Raw genomic sequence first — 27389 nt, forward strand, 5'->3', positions numbered from 1 at the left:
ATATATAATGCAAAAAAAAAACTATTTATACTTACACTTCATTCATAAATCTGTCAAACCACAGGAGGAATATTACAGTGTAAAGACTATCAGGCTCACATCACATCTCCTCTCACTTACTGACAAGTGTTTAAGTAGTGTTGACGCATAATAGAGGAGTGACGTTACAACAGAGGATGTTATGCTTTCCTTCAAATTTACAGTGACAGATAGGTCTGTGAGTGCAGACATTGTTTTATTGGAGCCTGAGGTGTTTTTTTGAGTAAGATCACAGTGTTTGAACAAAAGGACCAACTGAACGAATTGAGGTGAGGCGTTGTAGCTGACGTGTACCAATGCCGCTGGAATGCTCTTGCATGTTCCTGATTGCAAGTTGAAGGAAGGGGGGAAAAAAGTCATTATCTTAAACACACTGGTTTGTGGTGCATATAGTTTTACTGTTTACTGCACTTTGTTATTCTTCTAGTTAATGAACCAGAAGTCTCGCACATACACAGAAAATAGCTTACTTCCGCATTGCAAAATAAGGTGTATATGCAAGTTCTGTTTGGTTATGACCGCGTGTGAAGAGGTAGTGATGCACATGCTGCGTCCTTTCCATTCATTATCTATGGCCGTGCATGAATTCGACTGTGAATATCTGCAGTGTTTAAGAGCATTCTTTACAAAGTCTTAAGTTGTTTTGGTGAGCAACTGCTCGGAGAAGAGCTTTTTGAGCTGGGCCACTTCCTCGCTGAGAGAGCTGAGCTGTGACTTGAGCATGCTGTTCTCAGCTTGGTATTGAGATTCGCTTGGGTTCACATTGTGGCTGTAATTCCTGTACTGCTGTTGTAGTGGCATGACTTTTCGGGTGTCTTCTCCATCTGGTGGTGTCCAGTAACCTGTTCCTTCAGTTGAACCCGAAAGGTTGTGAACCCTAGGGCCAACTGTGGGCAGCAAAGGACTTTGTCGGTCTCTGGGGTTGTCGCATTCGCCACCGCCTGGAGACTTAAACCTCAGCTTGTGCGGAAGACTCTTCATACTGTCCATTGACTCCATCCGGTTGGATGACATGGTGAGGTGTCCTGTTGCTAAAACATCAGCTGAGGAGTGATGTGACTCGTAACACAGTTCATCTGTTTGGTGTGGAGATAACTTTCCATGGTCACTCAACCTGTCCTCAAAGAAGACGGGACTACCAACACTGGACCCACCAGGTGTGGAGAAACCTGAGTCTTCTGACATGCTCGTATCTCTGATACTTCGGCCAGATTGCGGTCCGCTTTGGGACTGATTTGACAATACTGGACAAGCTTGGTGAGTGCCATCCCCACGTGGAAGGTAGTAATGTGGTGCCGAAGGTTGTGGGACGCAGGTTCCTGTTGTGAGTGGAAGTATGGAAGCATTTGAGGGATCTTTAATGAGGCCGAAGCGAAATTTCAATGCGAGCATTTCCGCTCGTAACCTGGCGTTCTCCTCAAGCAGCGCCAGCACGCGGTTTTCCAGCACCATGTCATTTACACGCCGTTTCTCACGAGAGCGCTTTGCAGCTTCGTTGTTTTTCCTGCGCTTGTCCCAGTAGCCCTCATCCTTCTTCTCGTAAGGAATAAACTCACGCTTACGCCTCACAGAGTTGATGTTGTCTGAACACGTGTCTTTGCGTTTAAGCGCCGACGTTCGGCCCAGTAGCGAGCGTGCAAGCAAACTGCTTGACGTCAAGATGGACACAGCTTCATCGGTGAAAGACATTGTGCTACTGGTCTTCATCTCCTGAGATGACTCTTCAAACATCTTAAGGTTGTTGTTGGTGTTTTTTTTCCAATGTTAAAAGTTTTGCTTCGTCTCAGGTGTGTTTGGTTATGGTTGAATCTCAGTTGTTACTGAGGCAGCAGTGGCTCCACCTGGTGGCAGAAGGAGCACAATGATGTCCAATCAGTTACATAAGATCAGTTACAACACAATGTTATGTAACTCCATTACCTCCCAGTGGCAAAGCACAATACGTTCTTGCGACACGCATAATAAAGAGGCTAACGAGCGTACAGTTATATAGCCACCTTACGCAAAATGACATCAACAAATGAACGTTCTCACGTAACGAGTTAGACACAAAGCACCCGAATTTCATCACATAGACTAGTTTTTTTATTTTAACAACAGTAAACAGCTACTTCATGTAAACTAGGAATGCATTCTTTAAGAATTCCAGTGTTGACCTCTTTGTGGAACAGCGTGCGCGCGACTGAATCTGATCTTCTTCTTGTCCCAGTGAGTCACTTTCATCATGGGATCCTGCCTTACTCAACACACCAGGTTCTGTTACATTAGATAGTACCGATTTAAAAAAATTTTTTTTTTTACATAGTATCAGTGGATTGAATATGAAAATACGCCTAAATAAATAGTTGGATTAATGCATTTGACTAAATAAGTAAATAGCCTAATTAATATTTTTTTCAGTTAAACAATCCTATGGAAAGCACCCCGACTGCATTGCAAAAATATCTACTATTGCATAATGTAACCATTAACGGAATTTGAAACTGTTCTTTATCTAAGCTATGACAAGTTAAATTCTTTTAACAATTTAAAGTTAGCGGCTGTTTTGGTTTTTAGATGGTCAAAGTCATCTTTGCACCAGATATACAACTTTTGGTACATGTCCCAAAACAATTTTCTTTTTCAACAGAGCTTGATAGCAGTAATACTACAAATTCTAGACTATAATTTGTCCAAATTAAACAAAGACTTAAACGATAGGCTTTATGCAACTTGCACCTGTCAGATATATAGACTATACTTTTGTAGGCTACACAAATATACATGTGGAATGTAGACTTTAATACAGAATTACAAAAAAGCATACTATTACCATTATATATCGTCGCGTAATTCTGTTCAGAAAGTCTTGAGTTCAAATCGTTTTCAGTGACCGCGGTCAGTCCGGTTCTTTCCCAGAGAAAAACAAACGGTACTCGGTTTCTTTTTTCGCCGGTTAAAGTCAAACGGACTGTTATCTCCGTTCAGTCGTTCCGTGTCTGTTGCGCCTGCAACGCGCGCGACCCCTATTTGTGTGTTTGCTCCGTCAGGTTCAGTCGAGGACGCTCCATCACCTCGTCTGAACCACACGTGTGTGCGTGGATGAATGGACCGCCCTCCTACGCACGCAGGACCCTGCCCTTCTCTCTAATCTCTCCCTCGTTACAGTTTTCGTCAGAATAATCTTTTCGAAAGCATTAAGTAATATTGCCCAATCTCCCCCCGCCCTCTCCACTGCCCTCGTGTGTCCTGAAAAACGACGTCTGTCCTCAATAAATGTACAGAAACTATATTTAGACTAGTGACGCGGGACCAGCTGCCCTTTTCCAAGACAGCACTGAGGTAAATGCCACAGCAAGCTAAAAAAACACTCCGATTATATGTTGCTTTGATAAAAACCCGTTTGCTCTGTAAAGACAAGAACTGTGTAAACTGCCTTAAAGGTTGTGCAATGGTAAAACACTGATGAGGGAATCATGGTATGTGTACCATCTAATACTATCACTTTACCTTTGTGGAATTTAATTATGGTTCTATATCTGTTCTATATCTACAACCGAAAGTCAACCATCACAGAAACAGTAATGCCAAGGCAAGCGCATTTATAAATAAATATATTAATATAGCACATTTCAAACCCAAAGACACTCTAAGATCTTTATAAATGGGCAAGAAAAAATTTATGAAATTTAGCTCCTAATATAAAGTAATGCAATCATTCATTGTAATATATCCATAAAAGTATATAAATGGATCAGTAAAATATGAGTGATTTATACAGTGTTCAGTTACTCATGCTATGAAGCTTGTTTTCTTACATGTAGACTATTTACCTACTGTATGTAAAATTAGTCCAAATTAATTCCTAAAGGCCTATTTGCATTAAAACCCAGTTGTCTTGCGTAAAAAAACCCAACACTGAAACATGCCAAAAATTGGATACAGGGTATAATTCAACAATAAAGAGAAATTTCACCCAAAAATGAAACTTCTGTGATCATTTACTCACCTTCCGCCTGTTTCAAAAGCAACAATATGGGTGAACTATCCCTTTAAATTAATAAATGTGGGTCCAATTATCACACTGTAGCAAAGTGTATCTGCAATTCACCTAAATCTGTATTGTGCTTTGTCCTTTAAATTCGTTTTTTTTTTTGCAAATCTCATTGAACCTGACAGTGTGTGCTTTCACAACAGCTCTCATAGCACTGAGAAACTGGAGAGAAAGCAAAACTGACAGCATGCATGCTTGTTGCATGCCACAAGGAACAGCAGTATGTTCATCTTGCTGAAACAAACAAACAAACAATCCCGCTGATTATAGCATGGCCTTGTCTTCTAAGCAGTGTGTAACCTCCTGCTCTTGATCTGTGAAAGCCACACAAGTGTTTTTACACTGCATTAGAGTGATCAGATCAGCTCTGGGCCATCTGCTGCAGCAACTGACACTACATGAGGCAGATGAGAGATTTTACATGAGAATTTATAGTAACTTGTGCTAGAGATGGCTTAATCTGTGCAATGCACTCGTGAGATTCATTATTTGTTCTTCCAAACTGTTTATTGCAACAATCTGATTAGCACTTGATTCACTTGATTTATCACAGCCCCATATGACCTCTTGGGTATCAGAAAGGTAACATGGGATTTCACCATACAAACTCCAAATTTGGTGACAAAGATGAATTTATGAATCCGTTCATCCATCCAAATTGAGTGGCTGAAGAATTTTACCCCCAAATTAAAATCCTGTTATTTTCTCATCGTCATGTCTTCCAAAACTTTTTTACTTTTCTTGTTTTTTACTGTTGGACACAAAAGTATATGTTTAGCAGAATATTCAGGCCACTGAAAGGGAGTCATTTTTGGGTCTGTCAAAATACTACACAAATGTCAAAAACACACTATTACAGTACTGTAAACCTGCTCCATATGACTCTATTCCAAGTTTCCTGAAACCACAAGATAGTGTCAAGTGAGAAAATTACTTAAATTGAAGTCACTTTAATGATGAAATGCTTTTAACCAGCGATATACAAAAATTTGTACATATACTATAATACTATTTGATAATACCATATTTTATATAGTACATCCTACTTAACCTGCATACATACAATACACTCACGTAAAGCAGTTATAGCAAATCCCAACTGTGTGATGTAAACTGTTATCAAACAGCTATATTAAGTTATATTACTTTAATTATAGTGTTTTATATACATTTGGATATAAAATTAAACAAAAATACAAATGATATTTGCGCTATACAAACAATTCAAACTTGACTTTTGCACCTTATATACTAATTCATTGTGTGAATCCTATGCATTAGATTAAATATTAACACAGATTTTCATTTTTTCCCCAGATTTCTTTTTTTAACTAGCAGCATTATTCAGTCATTTTGTGATTAAACACATATAAACCTTCACTAGTAATGCTCATCATTAAAACATACATTTTGTACTCTTAATGGATCAGATATTATTATAAACTTTGTTTTGCTGTGGCCATGACTGATTGTCATTGGTCCAACTAACAACAGCCCTTTTCAGGCAGAAAAACTGGGGGAAAGGTCACTTATCTTACTCTGTTGTAGAGTGACAACAGTTAATCCTAAAATAACCTTTAACCTTATTACGTTCACGTGTAAATATTTAATCGTGTGCCTGGTCTCTATGACATAATCACGTTTTGACCTTGTTTGATTTTGAAATGTACAAATGCTCTACCAAAGTGCTTGTTCATTCATAAACATTTTGGTGTTTTTGAAAATGTTTAATTCCAAAAGGAACAGTTGTTTAAATAAGTAGAAGCTGGATGTTCTGTAAATTCCGCTGTGTTTATGTGTGTGAGTGTGTGTTTGAGCTGGAGCAGGTGCCCTGAGTTAATCCAGACTGGCTCAGGCTTTAACACATTGACACACTTAGCTGTTTATCCTCAGTCTACCCTTGAAACAAACCGGGTAAACACAAGGGAAGGGTTATCACTGTGGTGAAAGAGGTGCTCTGAACACTCGAGGCATGGCAAACACGTGTTATGTGAAGATCCTCATTGATCCAGGTCAATGCTCAGGGTCTGGTTATGCATGAACTCATCATATGTAAAGATGAGTTCACATAGTAACAGGAAATGTTTCTGAGCAGATATTTGGGAAGATCAATTATTTTTAAACAAGTACAGAAAGACTCAATTTTATAGAAGTGTGAATTGTATTTTTAAAATAATCACTAAATCAGATCACTAGATATTTCAAAGCTTGTGTTTTCATGAAGATAATAAGGCTGTCTGTTGGTGTTGATCGTGTACTGTGTCTATGAGAGAACGCACCAGAGCATTTTTAACAATCAGTGTAGCTCTTTTATGTTATTTCAGAGAACAAAATGTCTGAATCTGTGAGAATAACAACAAAGCATCCTCATCTAACCTCTTGCATGTTTACCAGTTCATGCGAGGACTTAACTGCAAACCCCTCCTCTCTCTGTTTCTCTGTTCTTTAATGGGAAAGAAAGCATTCAAATTGGTATTGCAAAAGACAAGACAAACTGTGCAAAATAATATTTAGTGCCAACAGAATAAGATGTTAATGTTAAGAAAGTAATTAATTAATTTAACAAAAACAATAAATTATGGAAGAATGCAATACAGACAAATGCTGGCATTCGATTTTACGACTATTTTGCCCATTTATTTTCGCCAAAGGGTTTGTTTCCATCTAAAAAGAGTTTTAGGCACTGAACCATGCAGGCAGTTGTGTGTTAAATAATGACTTAAAAACTTTGATTTGAACCAAAAAGAAGCTTAAATCAGACTATGTCCAATGAAGTACCCATCCCATTGTGAATGATATAATCAAATGAAAATTGATTATGCAATATATACATTTGTTCAATGCACTTGTAGGCTGGAGTACACAAAAAACTGATTAGAAAACACTAGACATCATACACTATAATGACGCTTTTCCACTGCATGGTACAGGACGGTATGGTTCGGTTCACTTTTGGGGGGGTTTTCCACTGGGTACAGTTTTATTTGTTTTTTTATGTTGTGCATGTAAACATAGTTTGAGAAGAAAAATAAATAAAGCTAATTTGTTGTGAGAATATTTTTGTATGTTGCAATGATGTGTTTTTGTAGGCCAAAACCTGGAAACATGGAAAACTGGAGTTAGCATTTCAGCAATTCCGGTTCTAAGTCAATGTGTTTTATTAATATGTTTTTGGATTTGGTTAAATGTCTCGTAAGATCTGTGGTTAACACAACCTCAAGAAATGTTTATTTTCACAGTTTATTCTACAACATAAATTAGTAATATCTTCTTGTGAACTTTTTCCTCTTCTTAAAATAGGTGGCTACTATCAAGTATAGCTAAATAGGACATTAATCATCACAACACCAAAATAGGTAAACTTATCTACTCACTAGTCAACATTTACAGACTCATTGTGTTCATAATCGCACTCTTGCTGTGCACTATTGTATTTTTTTTCAACTTTTTTTCAACATAATTATAAAAAAGACTGAAAGAGTTGATGGAAGCTGAATGATGGTGACAAAGTCATGAGACTCATAGTAGATTGTTTAGAGCGTGCATTTAGCTTTTTACTTCTGATGACTGTATTTAAGTTTCAAAATTAAAGTTATCTTCATTTGTGAAGATTATCATGTTGAACAAAAGGTGTAAAAATCATAAATGTTTGTTAGTGATGGAGATAATTTCCTGCACCAAAACAAAAGCCAATGGAAAGATCTTACTGAGTTTTTGTCAAGGGAACCAGGGTGGTTAGGACTTCCAGGGGGGCCTATAAAAAATGTCATCCTTACAACACTCTATAGGCCTAAGTAGTTTGAGAGTGTAGGGAACTGATTATGTCATTCAGAATAGTGGGTGTACACAGATGCACTTTTTTGGCACAGTTCATGTTTCCATGGTATCAGCGACTGAGTATTTAATTTGGCACATTTAAACACATTCAAAAAAAAAAGTAAAATCAAACTGACTTGAAGCTTCTAGAACATTATCATTTAACAGTCTCCTTATTGGCGATAAAAATGAGAATTGCTCTATGGAGAAAAATGAATCCAGATAATAAACAAATCTTGCAACACATGCAACGACAACCAAAACATCTGAACAAACACTTTCGTCTAATCCTAATTAGGACAGATGACATAAGCTGCTCTAGTAAATGGCTGAGTCTGTCTGTTTCTCTGGGTATACAATCACACACAAAGCCGCCTGTAAAGCTCTACATTATCTCAGTTTATGTAACAGCTTGAAAACAATTGCTTTAATTCAGCTTGCCACCGTTCTGGGAAAAGAGCGTGAATCACTGTTTTCTCGTCTCTTTGTATTTCTCCTTGCATAAGGATTTGACCTTTGAAATATGTTTCTTCTGTGCTGCAATACCAAGTAAAATGGCAACTTAACAGCCACTTACAGTGACTCTCTGACAGTCAGAGATGATAGGCCATGAAAGCAGTTTAGATTTACCAAAAATTGGCCTACAGGCTATGTGGATGGATGCATTGGCACTAAATAACATTTTGTTAGATAATAAACCACAAAATGAGGTTTGGAGCATCATAAGTGTGAGTAAATGATGACAGAATGCTAATTTTTTGGTGAACTGTCCCTTTAAGAGTCTATATACTTTAGCTGCTGTACAATATGTGCAGATATCTTGTTTAAAGAGTGGGCAGAGAGGTGTATTTATAGAAGCATGTACCTTATATTTTTTAATTTATGAGCCTTCTCTGCAGGGCTCGAGTTGCATTTCTCAGACTATGAATAGAGGCTGACTCACTCTGTTGTGTAAAACTTCTACAAGAGAGTCTCAGTCTCACCTCTTATTTTACAGAGAGCCACAACCTTTCCTTCTGTGTCCACAAAGACATTGAAATTGTTCATACACAATCCTCTGCCACATAATGTAGTAGTACTCTCATCTCACATATTCCACATCAGAATGACCACACAATTTGCACAAAAACATTTTTCGATATCCATATTTCTCCTATAGGCATTTCATCAGGTTATGAACAGACTTGTACACTATTCCAAAAAAAGTTTGTTATCCTGAGGAGGAGATACGCCCTGGGACACCTTTCTCCTTTATCTTTCTATTTTTGGTTCCCAAAATACGTCAATACGTTGCCATGGCAACCATCACCCGTCACTAGGAGCATGGAGCGTTATGAAATAATCATAAACGACTCAAAAGGGTACATCAGTATCACCAAATATACGAGGGCATTTCACTGATGTAAATAAAAGCCAGAGAGAAGTCATAGGGATTTACTTGTATTAAATGCTAAATAACTTATTGTCCCTAAGGGTTCTTTTGATTAAAGCCAACTTTCTCGTAAAACACAATGCAAAAAAATACTACAATCACTACAAACTAAGCATGCTAGAGATTAATTAGTAAAGCAAAGTTCCTCATGATCTTCATTGGTTCAGTGCCTGATTGATTGTTTATAATGTAGCACCGCGGCTATATTCATGGCGAGAAACAAGTAAAAAATAGAATAAATAAATAGACTACTAAACCATATAAACAACAAATAAACAAAATGTTTTAAAGTCTCTTAATAAAGAAAAATAATGAAAGAAAAAAAAATCTGCTTATTGTTCTATTTTAAACATTTATTTATGAAAAGGTGAAAACTTGTATAAATATCCTGACACTTTTTAAAAAGTTATTTTTCTCTCCTTTTCGGCAGGTCACTTTTGCTGTGATTATGTTTAAACTTGGCATTGCACTATGACAACTATTGGCTCTTACGACAAAATGTTCTGTGATGTTCCTCATTTGGAAAAAGGCTCCTGCTAAATGAATAAATGCAAATGTTAACCATCAACCTAAGGTGAAGTAAGGAAGCTATAGATTTTTGTTTGTTTGTCTCGCATTTAAATGAATACGTAAAATGAAATTGTAAACTACAGGTATGATGTTAATGGATTTGCAATACATCATAAGAGTATGTACTTATAATGATAGCCCATGTTGTATCCATCTTGCTCCATCTTGGCCTGAAAATGTTTAAGATCCCATTTTACAAATAACAAACAATGTTAGATTAAATTTTGTATGCATTGAATTATTTATGCAAGAAATTTGTATGTTGAAATTTTTCCATAATCCTCCAATCTATCACCTCAGCTGTAATTGAGCTTTGCATCACACATGAAATAAATCATACGTGGAATATCTGCTTATGGTTTAAGATTGTTGTTTGTTCCCATATGACATTGTTCTTCCATGAAATACTAATCTTTTTTGGAGTTATGTCAGGTTATGGAAGGTGTTATTGTCACTGGTGTTTCGTGCGTGAAAAGCTGGTGAAATCTCATAACCCCTTGCAGTCGAGAATGAGAGGGGGAACAAAGGAGATGGAGATGGACTATGTGTGCATAACTGTCTTATGTAACAGCCGCTGTGTAACTTGCATAATACATACATAATCAGTGGGGTAGGACAGATATAGATGGCCTAATTTTCCCGCATGTGCATATTTGAGGATTCACTCTCTGGAAGGCTGTGTTCTGTTCGATGCAATTAAATGGTTTCATTTCATCATAATGGGCCTTTTCATTATCGATTAGCTACCTACCAAGTCCCTCAGACATCAGGTCTTTTTTTTTCATAATCTGGTAGAAAACACAACAGTCATGTCACATTTTTACAGTCACATATTATCCATAGATTTATTTATTTTTAGCAGTAATGTGTGAAGCTGTCAAGGCAGACCAACTCTAAAAATAAAGGCAGTGATTTATTTTTTCAGTTTAGTTTTCAATACACTGTTACACTGACATACACTATAACAATAGGGTACAATCAGTACTGACCGTACATTTTTTTTTCTGTTATTTGGTTGGTAAAATTAGCTTTTATTATTATTTCTGTAGAAAAGAAAATAGTAGTAAAGCTATTTTTATTTTTTAAATATTATTTATAATTAATATTTGAGAAGTGTTTGGCCAAATCACTTGCCTTTCACCAGCAGAAAATGCGTTTTGGATGTCTCCTTGAAACAGCAACTGTGTATTAACAATTCCATTGCTGTCTCTAAATCCATTGAGGTGCATTTTTAAAAAGAAAGACAAGTGGCAGAATACATTAAAACAGAATTAAATTATCACACAAATGTATTTTTCTAAAATGCCTACCACCTTGTTTCTTTGACCCTACTGTGGTATAAAGCCTGATTCAAGGCTATCCTTTACTCCCTAGTTGTGTTTGCTAAAAGACACACTGTCTCAGAACAACATTTCCTAGAAGAGTTTAACTGAGAGTGGCGCTTGGCCCTGATCCCGCCAGCCAATCAAATACCAGAGCCTTTAGCTAATTCTCATTTAATGCTGTGATTGGTCAACAGCAGTTGATGTCCCGAAATGCTCCCTGCTCAGAGCAGCTGACCTTACCTCACATTACCCAGTCTGTGATAGTCTTTCAGAGTCTGTTGAACTGTGCCAGTGGAAACCACAGATTCCTACATCACAGAAGAGTGCATATTCTTGCCCCCCTGATTTGTATTGCATGTTTGTGAAAACTAGAACTGCTATAGCTTTATATTTCTCCATTGTTTAATTTATGTCAGTTGCGATGGTTCATGGGACTGTAGTTCTGTCCCTCAATAAAGCCATTAAGTTCAAAGTCTGGTACCATTTTTTTTAATGTTTCCTTAGTGGCATCAATGGCTCTGTAAAGAAACTTTAACATCCATGGAACATTCCCATTGCACAAAAGGTTCTTTGAAGTAGGATGTGCTTCTTCAGTTTATTTAAATATTCTTTAAACTAAGAAAAAATGATGTTTTTCTTTTAAGGAGGTTCTATGGGTAATCCAAAATGGTTCTTCTACTGCATTGCTACACAATAGAATTTTAAAAAAGCTAATCTTATTTTTAAGAGTGTGTATGTACATTATGATCATGGTTTTACATTAAGCCCACTTACAGATGTTTACGGTTAATCTGGACTCTATGCATGGATTACATAACATCTCAAACAGGCTCCAGGCCAGAGGGCAACAAAACCCCCTGGGTTCTTGTCAGTGCCTTTTTAATTCAGCAGTGGCTCCACAAACAGCAGAGTCTTGTGGATGCTTGTGCTAGTCACATATACAATCAAACAATTGAGTTTTGTTGCGCAAGACAGAGAATGAAAGTAGAAAAACAAACAGAATAAGGCAGAGAGAGAGAGAAAAAGAGAGGTGTAACAAGGACAGTGGTTCACAGCAGGCGCCGTGTGAGGACTGTTTATGTGGCTCTCTGAGCCTATGTTTATTCATTCATTAAACCTTGTCCAGTATTCATATCTTATGAGTTCATGTAGTCCAAGATATGGAGATCTTTTATACCTGTATATGGTTTTATACAACAAGGACACTCAGTCACCATGACCCTCGGAAAACAGCGTGCCATAATATAGCATAAAACAAAACATAAACATTAGTCCAAAACACTGTAAAGCTGCATTGACACAATCATAATTGTATGAACGCTATGCAAATAAAGGTGACCTGACTTGACTTGAAGTGTTGTTGGCACTCCTAGTGACGCTCTCTTAGCGACACAATGGTTCAGTGTGTTTTGCAAAGTTATGTTCATTAAAATCAAGTTTTGTCATGACTGCTACTACTTAGTCTGTCACAAGCCAGGTAGAATAAACAGAAATCTACCATAGTAAGTGCACAAACATGTTGTTTTATCTGAGATGATACGTTGCTAAAGGGGTCATATGATAAAAAGAACATTATTTTGTGTATTTGGTTTAATGCAATGTGTTTATGAGGTGTAAGGTTAAAAAACAGTTTTTTATAAAATGTACATTATTGTTTCTCTTCTATGCCACGCCTTTCTGAAAACACATTGATTTTTACAAAGCTCATCGTTCTGAAAAAGCGATGTGTGCTCTGATTGGCCAGCTATCCAGTGCATTGTGATTGGCTTATATTCCTCAAGCGTGTGACGGAAATGTTACGCTTCTTAACATACCATGCCATCTCCAGGCCAGCAGCACGAGACTCAGTCCTGCTGCTCATCTTGTGTACATCCAATCATCGGTTCTCTTTTAGCAGTTCAGTCAATGTACTGCTAGAAGTAACTGGATAACTCGGGTTATTTGTTTATTTCGCATCAGAGGGAGTGTCAGGCACATTTGTAAACCAAATAATTTAAGTAATTTAAATATAAATAATGTACTTACAGGATGTGAGTCAGAAGCACCAGACTGTCCTTGTAACGTGTGAACTGCCCAGACAGTCGTTATGCCAAAGATGCATTGCAGGCTACTGGTTCAGGAAACAGTCCTCGTCCTCCATAAAATGTGCTGCACACATCTGAATATTCAGGTTGAACTGTTCTGTAAGTGTTGAAATACATCTTAACCACTGATTTCTAGTTGTGTCCTCTTTTGGAAGGCTTTCACAATGAAACAGCGACTCCACAACATGGCAGCGGCAGCAACAGAGAGAATAAAAGTTGTGCCTTCTTTCTTTGCGTGAACATTTGGGAGATATTATGCAAATCTTCCCACACAGTGATGTAGAGATGTGTGGGGGTGTGTTAGAACGAGATGTTTTAGGTGTGGTTGACTCTTAGCTTTTATGAAGAATATCTCTTTGGATTTGAGACTTTAGTCTTTGCAATTTTATCTTCAGTGTTTTCTAACCAGTGTTTCTAATCAGTGTTTCAAGCCTGTTTGTTCCGTAATCTTCAGTGTCATGTTTTACCAGCCTGATCTCACAATCAAAACGTACATATTTAGAAGTAAATTAAAACTGTCCAATACGTATGTGCCTTTACGTATTTACAGTGTCATTTACGTATTATCTGGACGTAATTGCAGGTTCGATACGTATCGAAATTTACGTAAAAACAACCTCAAATACGTACAGATAGAACGTGTTCTCTGACCAGTCAGTTATCCATAGAAATTTGCTCATGAAGCTGCTTGTCAATGCGTATCGGATTAATTTTTTTTATATTTATGTATATTTTCCCTTTTTATAATTTTTTTTTGATAAATGTAAGATCCCTATACCTCACCCGAACCTACCCATTTTATACAGAATGTTAAAAGAATAAAACATAATGAAACACAATTTTAGTAAAAATATAACATTAAAACGTTATTTTGAGCCACTAACGTTAATCTTACACCTACCCCTAAACCTACCCATAACCATTTCTTAAAACTACATAACGTTACTGTTATAAATAAACAAATAACAGACAAACAAACATATTGTTAATCATTTATTTTTTGCGAAAAAATATCAAAAGTGGTACCAAAAGTAGTTCAAATGATAATGAGTTCCAGTCGCAGTCCTCTCTGGAGGTAATAGTTTTTATAGGGTACAGAGCAGAATTTGATTTAATTTATTAATCCGTGAAATTATGAATCTGTCTTCTCTCCGTGAAGGCGCACTGGCGCAGTAGCAGTACTGATTTCAAATGTCTATCAACTGAAACACGACATGTCGCAATCTGTGACGAATTATGTGAGAACCAATGAGAGTTCGATATTAGTGCCGTAAACCATGTCGTAACGTTCCTGTGGCGCACTGGCGCTATTTTCAAATTCGAATCATAACGAGCGCGGGCTTTGACTGTGACGGACGCTGTTGCTGAGAATGAAGATGAAGATCGATTGATATGGATATGTTCCTTGCAAACATCTGGATTCTAAAGATATGGAGTACAGCAAACAAATAAAATGGATGTGATTTGTAATTGTATGCTGTGCTTTTGTGTATCTATGTGTTGCAGCATGCACAGAAATGTTATTTCCTATGAAGTAGATGAGTAAACTGCTTTCAATATATTCAATAAAAACATTTATTGATATGACAATTAAATACAAAAGATTTAAATCATTAAAGCCACGATTTTAATATAAATACATGGGAATTCATATAAATTCACACTTTACGTTAGATTATTTACGTTTTTTAGCTGCTAACACGTAAGTATTTGTACGTTTTACTGCTATAAATACGTCTAAGTTGTACGTTTTTATGTGCATGAAAACGTAAGTAAATGTACGTGTGGTAGAACCACATTTAACGTAAAAATACACACGTATTCTCATGAGATCACGTTGGTTTTACCTGAGTTTGCAGTCAGTGTTGAATATGCAAATAAAAGACTGTGTGATGAAATAATGACAAGAAATGTCTTTCTGTTGAGTTGTCCTGTAGGGATGTGCGTAAAACCATTATACAACGTGACCAAGGTAATGTGATTCACGAATAAATGACTCATAGTCCGATTCATTTTAGTGATTAGAGCGGGACAAGTATAATACGATTCATGAACACATGACTCGCATCTGACGGTTCATTTTAATGATTCGACAACAGACAGCTTGATAAATTTAATCTGATTCACAAATAAATGACTCATCTCTGAGATGTTTCTCACACACAGGCAATAAGCTCCTTTGCTCCTTGTCCCCATCTGCCCTTTGCATTTGTTTGCTTGAGGAACACTTGCAATTTTGTGGAGTGTTTTCTTGCGGGTGACTTCCTTTGATCCTATTATTTAAATGTATACTTTCATATATACTTAATTATTGCCAAGTCTGTAAACACTTTCTATTTTTAGTCATTTAATCTAAAATTAAAGCCAAAAGGTCAAGAATGTACAGATGCTAAATGAATGAAAATGACTGTCAGACAATGTCTGCTGTGTAATTGATTTTATCATATGTATCATCCTCCAATAAAAAGGACTGGAGTAAAGGAGAGAAGAGTAAATGGGAAAGAGATGGCAGGAGATAGCAGGCATTGTGGAGACATTTAAGAATTTAAAAGCTTCTGGCTCTCTTCCTTCAGGTCACTATATATCATATACAACTAATACAGGAGGAGATGACAGCCAACAAGATGACTCAGTTCCGGAGGCTGGCGAAGGAACGGTGCTAATTATATACTCTTTAATGTGCGCAAGAGAGGACTGATCTAACATGAAATGTTCTCTCTCCAGATGTATCACACATGACTCATCCATCACTTAATAGAGTTACATAAGACAGCCTGTTCTCATCATTTGTTGACAACACCACACATTCTTGCCGTCCTTGTGCTGACTTTGAGGAGCTATGTCAAGTGTTCATCAGCATGTCTTGGACAGCTGGTGCCCCTTATTGACGAGATGGATATTCTTATATCTGCTTCACCGAATGTTATTAATACAGCGAGTGTGATTTCACCAAGTACAACATGTTCCTGGATAAACATCCTTGTTGATCCTGGAACAACATTCCAATCAGAATTGAGATATAACTTTTCAGAAAATATCTGTTTTAGAATCATTTTTAAAATATTCTGCTTAGAATCAGAATTTGGTGCTTCTACACCCTTGTTAATCAGTTATCTGCATTTCCCTCTGATTTTAGGAATACATTATGAGTTGGGTTAAGGGGTAGGGATTGGGTTAAATCTATATTTTTGGACAATAATGTTGATCCAGGATCATCAGACGATGTTGATCAAGGAACATGTCTTGGCAAAATCACGGTGACATTATCAATACAGCAGCAGCTCCCCCTACTGGATGTCTTGTGGTGCCACCCTTTTTTATTTTTCATTCTTTTTTTGTGATGTATGGCTCTGTGAATCTGCATTGGTTGTTACTTTTTTTGCTGCTGCTGTGTGCAGCTCATCATGTGTCATTTATAATGTTCTCAGTAACAACAGCTTTCTCATCTCAAGGAGTTTCATCCTCAGTATGGAAGTTCGTAAAACATATGTGCTTCTGTTTTCTACTTCTGTTACAAGTGGAACAACTTTAACATTCATCCACTATGAGGTGTGCGTGGATAGACCTCTTGATTTATTTATTTTTCAATTACAAGCTTTTAAAGAAACAAGAAACCTTGGTTTTGTATAGTATTATTCTCTCACACAGCTTCTGATTATTGACAGGGTTCCTGTGGATCTTTAAAAAGTCTGAAATTAGAAATTCCTGATTCCTGAAGGTATTACTTTTTTGATCAGGTCTTATATTTGTTTGAAAAATATAGCCATTTAAGCTCTAAACTCATGTTGTTATGTAGTCATGGTAAATAAATAATATCTTTTACGGAGGCAATTTCATAGCTATAGATTTGCACTAACATGCAACATGCCCTTTGCCATTGAAATCTAAGATTATGTTACGCAGTATAGACTGTATCATAAATGCCATTTACAGACAAAAAATATTTAACTTGCATAATTGAAATTATTTTATAGGTTTGTTTTTTGTATGTTTATGTCACAGAAACGGGGCGTTGTTTTTTGATTACCATTATTTTAAGGATCATGCTTTGAATTCTTGCATTCACTTTTTTTCTTTCACTTTTATTTGTTTTTGGTCAAATTCAAAATATAAAGAATGACATGAATATGATTTTTACAATTCTCCTTTCTCTCAATCTTTAATCCTAATATGGGCACACCTACAGGGAATATGTACAGTAGGCTAGACATATGGAGGTCTGCCATATAGAGGTACTGTCGGAAGTAGCTGTTGAAGACAATGGCAGGTAAATTTCTGTCCAGTCCAAATTGTTTAAATTCGTTTGACATTTCAGTCGGCACGTATTCTTTCTGAGATGTTATTTAATCTGTTCTTTTTCATATCAGATGTGTATTAAATCCGGTCTAATCAAAAACACTTATTTGTTTTTCCGAAGTTCATTAGTAGCCTAATAGCCGTGCGGCTTGTACATCGTGTGTTTTATTCATTAATGTTAGTTACATTTATTTGCACATACACTTAACCTGAATATGGAACAGTGGTCAGAAAGGTAGCTGTCCAGGGTCCTGAGCAATTTGGCCATCATTCTGAGACTGTGGACTGTCCAGTGTTTGAACTTGACTAAATACAAGATGTTGTCTGTTTCTCTGTCTGTCCTACTGTGTCACCAGGGACCAGTGACTCTCAGGTTTGACCACAGGACAAAGTTCTGCATTTTTGACTTTATATTTATCATGGCATAGAAATAAAACCAAGAATTCTGTATATGTTGACCATCTAAAGAGACTCTCCAGAAGCTGGTTGAATGTGTCTGTGAAGCTCAGGAAGAGGAACTGACTCAGAGCTACCTGCAGAAAGTGGGCGATAATCCCTTGTGCAGCTTCTAAAACAGTAAAATAGTATTTAGAGTCCTCCTGAGCACTGAAGGATAGAATGAGAAGCTCTACAATGTGCACATGGCAATGTCATAAAGATTTCAACCCCTTTGTCACAGCATGAAAATATTAATATATAAAAATATTAAAAGGTTTTGGAAAAATACTTTATATTTTATTAACTAACTTTCTATCAGTGCAAAACAGTGAATGACAACCACTTGTGGTCTCCCAGTGGAGATGGGCAGTTAACATTATGTGATTAATTTACAAAAAAGAAACCATACTGCCTCTTTCTCCTATATATACAGTACAGACCAAAAGTTTGGAAACATTACTATTTTTTATGTTTTTCAAAGAAGTTTCTTCTGCTCATCAAGCCTGCATTTATTTGATCAAAAATACAGAAAAAACTGTAATATTGTGAAATATTATTACAACTTAAAATAATAGTTTTCTATTTGAATATACTTAAAAAAAATAATTTATTCCTGTGATGCAAAGCTGAATTTTCAGCATCATTACTCCAGCCTTCAGTGTCACATGTAACATCCGGTCTATCACATGATCATTTAGAAATCATTCTAATATTCTGATTTATTATGAGTGTTGGAAACAGTTCTGCTGTCTAATATATTTGATGAATAAAAGGTTAAAAAGAACTGCATTTATTCAAAATAAAAATAAATTTCTAATAATATATATTCTAATAATATATTTTCTTTACTATCACTTTTTATCAATTTAACACATCCTTGCTGAATTAAAGTATTGATTTTATTTAAAAAAAGAAAGTTACTGACCAGTAGTGCATATTGTTATTACAAAATATTTATATTTTAAAAACATAGCTTCTTTTTTTTAATTTTATTTTTTTACTTTTTATTCATCAAAGTATCACATGTTCTGAAAAAATGTTAAGCAGCAGAACTGTTTCCAACTTTGATAATGAATCATCATATTAGAATAATTTCTAAAGGTTCATGTGATAATGATCCTAAAAATTCAGCTTTACATCACAGAAATAAATGATAATTTAAAGTATAATAAATTTAAAAACAATTATTTTAAATTGTAATAATATATCACAATATTATATTTTTTTCTGTATTTTTGATCAAATAAATGCAGGCTTGATGAGCAGAAGAAACTTCTTCCAAAAACATTAAAAATAGTAATGTTTCCAAACTTTTGGTCTGTGCTGTATATATATTTTCTTTCTTTTGCTGTGCTTGAGGATGGATGAGTGTGATTTCACCAAGTACATCATGTTCCTGGATAAACATCCTTGTTGATCCTGGAACAACATTCCAATTAACTTATCAGAATTGAGATGTATGTTTTAGGAAATATCTGATTTAGACTTACCATCAGGGTTAGTTGCTTCTACACACTTGTTAATCAGCAATCATTTCCCTCTGATTTTAGGAATAATTTATGGGTTAGGTTTAAGGGTAGGGATTAGGTTAAATCTATATATTTGGAAAATAATGTTAATCCAGGATCATCAAAAGATGTTGATCCAGGAACATGTCTTACTTGGCAAAATCACTGTGACCTTGAGGATGTGGCAGCCTATATGCAACTTTACTGTGCAGCCTTCCAGTTCATGGCCTTTTCTCTCTTTCCTGTTTCTTTGGTTTCATGTCTGCATGATTTTTTATATTCAATAGGTTTCATTTTAATACTATTTCACATGTTTTGCAGTTATTGGATTGTATTTATGACAATTTGCATTATCTGTGACAAAATCAGTCTCCTTTGTAAACTGTCTTTCCCCTTCTCCTCCCTTTATATTATTTGCATCATGCATATTATAGTTCTAAATTTTGTATTTAGTTTTTATTTCTATAAACATTTTTTATTTGACTTTTCAGAATTTCCAAGAACAGTTTAGTGCTACTATGTAATACAAATAATCTGTATAAACTGGGAGTCTTTTAATTTTTAATTGCATACTAAAAAGAAAAAAAAATGCATGTAAAGCTACTGGTATAAAACCTTATGAATGCTGAAAAGCCTTTTGATAGCCTATATTTCAAGTAAAATATTGCAGCTTTGACATCTTGCTGTTTTACTACCGGCATCATTCCAGTAGAGAGCAGCAATGATTTATTTATAACAAGAGCCCAGAAAATTCACAGGGAAGTTAGCAAGGGGGACATAGACACAACAACCAAAATAAAGAGCAAGTGCATTTAGACCATTGATTTCCTGATCTTCTCTTCCACATCCTAACAAAGAGGAAGATCCTTTGCACTGTCTGAACTCTATAGTGTTTACTGCAAACAGAATACAAGAGATATTATACTCAGGAAATCACACTTACATCATTCCTGTGACGATATTTGGTTAGTTGGGCAGGAGGGTCAAACCAGCTTTTGTTTTTATTACTACAGTATAAAATGTTATGGTACTAAAGCAGTTAGAATAAATCATGACCATTACAAACATTTACAGGAGGTTTCCCTTGTGATACTGTTGTGTTTCAGAATATATATATATATATATTTTGTATTGAATCCTGTATAGTAGGCTACTCTTGGCCAATATTAATCTGTGGATATTGTCATAAAATGTAAAAAAAGAAAAAAATATTAATGTGCATATTCATGTGAAATGCGGAAACTGGAAACACAATGTTTTGCTTTCCTTAACTTTTCCTAAAAATCATTTTAATGATAATCATGATGCTTTGTTTCATTATTTTTTTTTTCCTTAAGATTGATGGATATTGAATCACTATTTAGGAGCACACTGAGTTTTTGTCTTTCTGAATTCACAGCTATTGAATTTAAGATGTATTTATCAGATTTAATCAGTTCTTTTGAGTAATATTCAAAGGTATAGAGGTAATAGAGGACGATCTGATTGACATCTACATTAGAGGGATGATAATGGTCCTTGTGTTGTTCTGTTCAGGGTTTATGAGCACAGCTGTTACCATGACGATTCCATTGTCACAGATATGCTGGAACAATGGCTTCAATCACTCAAACAATCGCAGTGTTTTTACAATTGGACAATGAATATGTCTGTACAACAAGAGTATGTCAGTGGGATGACTGAGTGCTTACAGAGCATAAAAGCATCTCACCATTGTTTGGAAAGAGAGACAAGCAGCTGTTGAAGTGCCTTGCATTTGCAACAATATTACACTTCAAAAAAGATTTTCTTACTCTGGATATTTGTCTTGTTTTCCAATACAAATATCTAAATATCTTATTACAAGATACATTTACTTCAGAAGCAAAATGACTCAAGGTATTAAGTCTTATTTACTGACAAATTGATCAGAATGAGTTTTTGCTTAATACAAGAAAAAGTATCTGTCAGTGGCATAAAACAAATAAAAAGTTAGTTTTTCTCATTGTCACTTTTTTTTCTTCTTGTTTTTGCGTGAACTCAGTTAATTTTGATGATGTTTTTCAGACAAAAAGGCTTAATAATTTTGCTTTCAAAGTAAATGTAAAATTTTTTTTTTTAAATGTCATTTTATGAAATCACATGAAATAATTTGTAACTCCTTTTTTTTTTTTTAATCTTCTATCACAAGTACTTTTTCACTTATGGGAAAAATATATATTATTAAAAAGGTTTCTGTAAATCCAGTGCATTCCAGCAACATGATAGACACTAAATAAGTGATGTTAAAATGAGGCACGACTTACTGCTGTCTTTCAAGAGTTAGTCAAGCTCAAAGTCAGTTCATTATGGATACATGAATGGAGTCTTGAATAACTTGATGTTTACACATGAGTTCCAATTTCTATGGAATCTGATGTCATAAGACAAATATATATATATATATATATATATATATATATATATATATATATATATATATATATATATATATATATATATATATTAAAGTGACAATCAATTGCAAGAATGAAATAATCATTAACAGAAGTCAGTAGCTGGAAGGTTAACATTGTGTGCCATTATGTGAGATTCATTAGGCGTACACCAAAAAATTATAGTCTGTAGCATATAGAAACCAACCACTGATTACTATCTGCAGCTGATGCACTATTATCCTCTTGATAACTTGTTAAGGTCATAGAGACAAATGGCACAAATGTTGTTGATCTCTGTGAAAGCTTGTTTTATATGGAAATATGTGTGCCAAATTACATATAATACATTATGCACTTAAACTATGCACTTTGTAGTCAAATGTCTATGTGGATTTTGAAAATGTTATTTTGTGATCCAACATCAGAGTCTTACAGCTGCTCCACCTCTGCTACATAAGGAAAGCTGCAACAGTTGAGTGCATGATGTTTATCAAGTCAATTTGTACACACTATATACTCATGCTATTTATAAAAAACAAAAACAAACAAACATGGAATTAGGACGCATCTACAACAGTCTTCCTATATGTATGCAAATAATTTACAAAGACAAAATAGATTTTGCAGTATTCTTACTTGATTAATGGTGCATAATGAAAATCTATCCATATCATTATCTAGTCACACATCCTAAAAGAGCAGATCTGGTTTGAGTCACACACACACACACACACACACACACACACACACTGATGATCGGACTCTTGGTACTCTTGGTGAACTGATGGCTTTCCAGCTGAATGTGAAGCAGTGTTATAATTGTGTGTGACAAAAAGAAAAAGACAGTGTGTTTATATTGTGTGAATGCTTTTAGCAGTTACACCTCTTATCTTCAGCCTTGACCTTTTTACCTTAACAAATATTGAAAACTGTAAAACACATGCAGTTATTGTAGATAATGCAAATGAAATGCAGTAAATGGAGTTATTAGTATTTTCTCTTTTTCAGCCACAAAGCGTCTCTCCGGTGGTTTTGTGGATTTGTTCCGCTATCATGTGTTGGGAGTCTGTCTTTTGCTCTTGGAGAAGCAGAGTCCTGGCTGACTCTTCAATGAATTATTCAGCTTCTCCTCTTTGACCTGCTGTGGGCTTGTTTTTAAAGTCTTCTACAACCTTCATTTGCTTTCAGAGACCCAGCAGGTGTTTCAGCACAAACTGTCTTCTCGCGTGATGGGTTTTCTTCATAGTTTGAAGGAGTGTGTGTCTATGTGTGGTAAACACCTGGAAATAGTTACTCCTGGTATTTATCTAATAGGTTTACAGGATGTACCTTTTGGAGTTTGGAGTGATTGCTCAATCTCATCCACTAGAACAATATTTGTTGTGCTGATCTGGAATTAGTTCAAGGATTTGACGTACATCTGCTAGTTCAGCCTGCAAGTTTAGACTAATACGTAGTATTAGATAAATGTGACATTTTAGTGCAGCTGACCACCATGTGCATGATGTATGAGGTTTATGCTTGAAACTGAGGCAGATATCAGAGTTTTTGATATACAGAGACACGTTGTAGACCAGTAACATTGCTCAAATGTTGCTCCAACCAGTTCAGCAGAGAGCTTGAACAGTACAATAAAGATGCAGATTTGTTAAGAAAAAAAGATTGTCCTCTTCTTTAGAGGCAAATAATCATGTATAATCATGCTGAGACATGGACTCCCTGAAGGTGTCCTGCGGACTCTGGAACCAAGATGTTAGCAGCAGATCCTTCAAGTCCTGTAGGTTGAGATGTGTTTTGGAGTTGCTTTGGATTGAAATTGTTGGTCCAGCACATCCCACAGATGCTCAGTAGGATTGAGATCTGGAGGTCAGGGCAACACCTTGATCTCTTCATGTTTTTTAAAAACCATTCCTGAACAGTGTGTGCAGTTTGGTAGGGTGCATTATCCTTCTGAAAGAGGCCACTTCCACCCGACAACACTTTCCTCCACATTAATGGCCAGACCCGGGATTTCCCAACAGAACATTACCCAGAGCATCACACTCCCTCTACCGGTTTGTTGTTGTCATATAGTGCATCCTGGTGCCATCACATCCCCAGGTAAACGATGCACATGTACACGGCTGTTGATGTGATGTAAAAGAAAAAAGGACTTATTGGATCAGGCATCATTCTTCCACTGCTACAAGGCCCAGTTCTGACACTCACTGATCATTTTAGGCACTTTCTACAGTGGATGGAGGTCATCATAGGATCTCTGATTGGTTTGTTACCCTTGTGCATTGATGAGCGGTTTGAGCTCATCGGTTTGTCCCTCTTTGGACCACTCTTGGTAAATTCTCACCACAAGGCTTGACATTTTAGAGATACTCCATCCCAGTCACCTTGCCATAATAATTTGGGCTTTGTCAAAGTCGCTCAATTCTTTATTCCTGCCCATTTCTCCTGCATCCAACACTTTGATACCAAGTACTGATTGTTTACTTATCATCTAATCTACCTAGAATTTAATATGTTGCCTTGTTAAGAGATAGACCTATGATATCATGTTTCTTAGAAAGCAATGAATTTATCCATATTAAATGGAGAGCAAATGGAGACATTTCTGAATTCTCCAGCTTCACAGATTTTTTTCCCCGAGGACAAGACATCAGTAACATCACACATCCCTCCTCTAATGTAAGAAATTTTGTGCTCCAAAAGTCTGCATTTTATATTTTGCAGCACTATTCCTGTGTGATATTAGGAATAATAGGATATTATGATCTGATGATATGAGTTGATATGCTTCATTAAATGTGTCCTGAACTATGCAGTCTGGTCAATAACATGTTACTTTTGATTTATTATTATTACTACATTTTGAGAAAAGATTATGTAGACAAATGTTTTGTTCTTTGGAATAACACTGATGAATTGTGCACAACAAGGCCAGCAACAGTTTTGATTGATGTTGTGTTTAAATTGAATTCTACAAATCTCAAAAAAATCTTCATTTGTGTTCCATTAAAAGTCATACGGTGTTGGAATGACATGAGGGTGAGTAAACAATGACAGAATGTGTATTTTTGGGTGAATTGTTCTTTTAAGTGGCACAATCATTTGTAGTGAAGCAGACTTTTTCTGTTATTGTTGCACAGAGCTGATTAGTCCTCGTCTGTATGCTTCACCCACAGAACATCTCCCTCTCTCCTCCACCCCTCTCATTTCTGCTTTCATCTGCGCTCCTCTTGGGACGGCTGTATTGTCTCGTATTGTATTTAAGCCCAAAACACAAAAGCAATCTGCTCAGCAACTGACACATCAGACGACATGAGGCTTCCATCTGATAAACACTTGCGATGTTTGATTGCATTAAAAAAAGTTTCAATTGTTCAATTAATGTTCATTTATACATAGGTTATTTGATATTTTAAATAATCTTATTTTAAGTGTTCTCTTTTTATCAAAAATATAGTTTGTACTGTATTTGTGTCATTTCATCTTGTGTGCTGGTTTTAAGACACTATTTTCACTTTGGAGCAATATATATGGTAAGTATTTGAATATATTCAAGGCTTTCACAACACGTGTTGTCTTCACACTTAATGTTTTTCTTACAGGACTGTTATGTTGTGCCGTTCCCTTAAAATTTCATTAGGCAGAGACTAAATTAAGGAAGCTATATGTACTTCTACCATCAGAAGGTACTGTAAGAATCACCTTACTTATTACGGAGTTTGTGAAAGCAATCATGTCTTCTATAAATGTCCTGGTTAGAGGTGACCTGTCACTGACAGGGCTGCTGTAGACTGATGGCAGAGATGCTGATGTCTGCAAATGTTGTGTCTAATGCTGATGGAGCTATGGAAAGCTCTCAGGCATCACGCCAGAGGGATTTTTCCAACTCTTAGCTCATATAAATTTAGTCCACTTACAGCTTCACCTTAGCATAAACTTCCACTTTATTACATCAAAAAGGGACATGCATTACATGCTTAAAAATAAGGGTTCTTAACTGGCATTGATGGTTCCATGAAGAACCTTTAACATCCATGAAACCTTTCAAATGCACAAAAGGTTCTTTATACTGGAAAATGTTCTTTAGATTAAAAAAATATATATATTAACACTTGTATAAAAAGTTCACTAAAAGGTTCTTTGGGGAACCAAAAATGATTATTTTATGGCATTACTTTGAAAACCCCTTTTAGAACCTTTCTTTTTAAAAAATGGTTATTTGGAACATTAATTATACTGCAGCTGTGTATGTGTCTCCTGTATATTTCAGTGAAAGCTTCAATACACTCCTATTATGCTGTAGTATTTCACTTCAGCTTTGATTCATGAATATGTTGGTAGAGGTTAATGTGCGTCTTTATGATCCATAAAGTCATTTGATGTGATGTGAGAGCAATAGGGCTGTATGGCCAAAATGGAGAAATAATAAACAAGCATATACTCCAGAGCAGCGTCGCAACCACATATATATATACATATATATATATTCCTCTAAACAGCTCCATCTTTCACATCCTGGGGCTTGTGCCTGTTTGCAGGAGATTTGCTGTGGCATAACTCACAAACACTTTCTAACTGAGCTTTGGGCCTTGCTGTATTCAGAGAAACTCAGAGAGCCCCAGGCTCTAAAATATGACATACTTCCACATCACCCAACTCACAGCTGCTCCACCGTGACCCCAAAAGCATCACAAATAAAAAAAGTAAAAAAATTGTTTCACATCAAAATGCAAGCTGTTCTACTCATAATGAAGAAATCTATTTTGGAGGGATGAAATAAAGTTCAAAATGTCACAAATCTCTCTTTAAACTTTTATTTTCCCCATTTTATTTTAAATAATGCCACATATTTTCTATTTGATAAAAGAGATTTCGTTATCGTAGTGTTTTGTGCAACTTGAGTATAAAGAGTCTATATTGCTTTTATGTTGACTTTAAAGTTATGGTAATATTGTTAGAAATGATAATCGTTTTGGTGATAATAAAAAGTAATACTCTTTCCCATCATTGGATAATTATCAATTTGAAGTGAATATAGCACAAGAATGCTCACAAAGATAGAAGAATTTAAGAATAGAAGTCAGTGAAACATTTGAAGCATGTGGTGAAATGCATTAGTCTCAGTACATGAACACACATGCACATATACATGCACACACATTTGGTTTGCCTCTCATCCCTGAAATATTCATTCGGTGGCATAATGGGATATTTTGAAGCAGCCATGCATGTTGTGGCAGAGGGTAGACAGATGAAGATTCCTGTGCATTTTTCTATCAGCTCCTCTTATATCTGTTTCTCACATCATGCAGAACTCATTGAGGTCATGTGGCTCTGATTTTAATTTTCTGGACTGTTCCAGACACGATCTGGATTCTCCATGAGCTGCCAGCTGCTGCAACCACAGTGAAGAACATCCAGCCCCTTGTCG

At 35.8% G+C, this 27389-nt stretch overlaps 1 protein-coding gene across 1 annotated transcript; it reads right to left on the reverse strand.

Moving 5' to 3' along the window:
* Positions 1-416: 416 nt before the first annotated feature.
* LOC132149550 (uncharacterized) lies at positions 417-3128 on the reverse strand. The gene is made up of 2 exons (XM_059558881.1): positions 2852-3128; positions 417-1880 (listed from the first exon to the last, which is right to left on the reverse strand). The coding sequence occupies exon 2, from the start codon at positions 1768-1770 to the stop codon at positions 673-675; it is 1098 nt and encodes a 365-aa protein (XP_059414864.1). The 5' UTR covers positions 1771-1880; positions 2852-3128; the 3' UTR covers positions 417-672.
* Positions 3129-27389: the final 24261 nt, after the last annotated feature.

Source organism: Carassius carassius, chromosome 9 (genome assembly GCF_963082965.1).
Source record: "Carassius carassius chromosome 9, fCarCar2.1, whole genome shotgun sequence".
Taxonomy (NCBI): domain Eukaryota; kingdom Metazoa; phylum Chordata; class Actinopteri; order Cypriniformes; family Cyprinidae; genus Carassius; species Carassius carassius.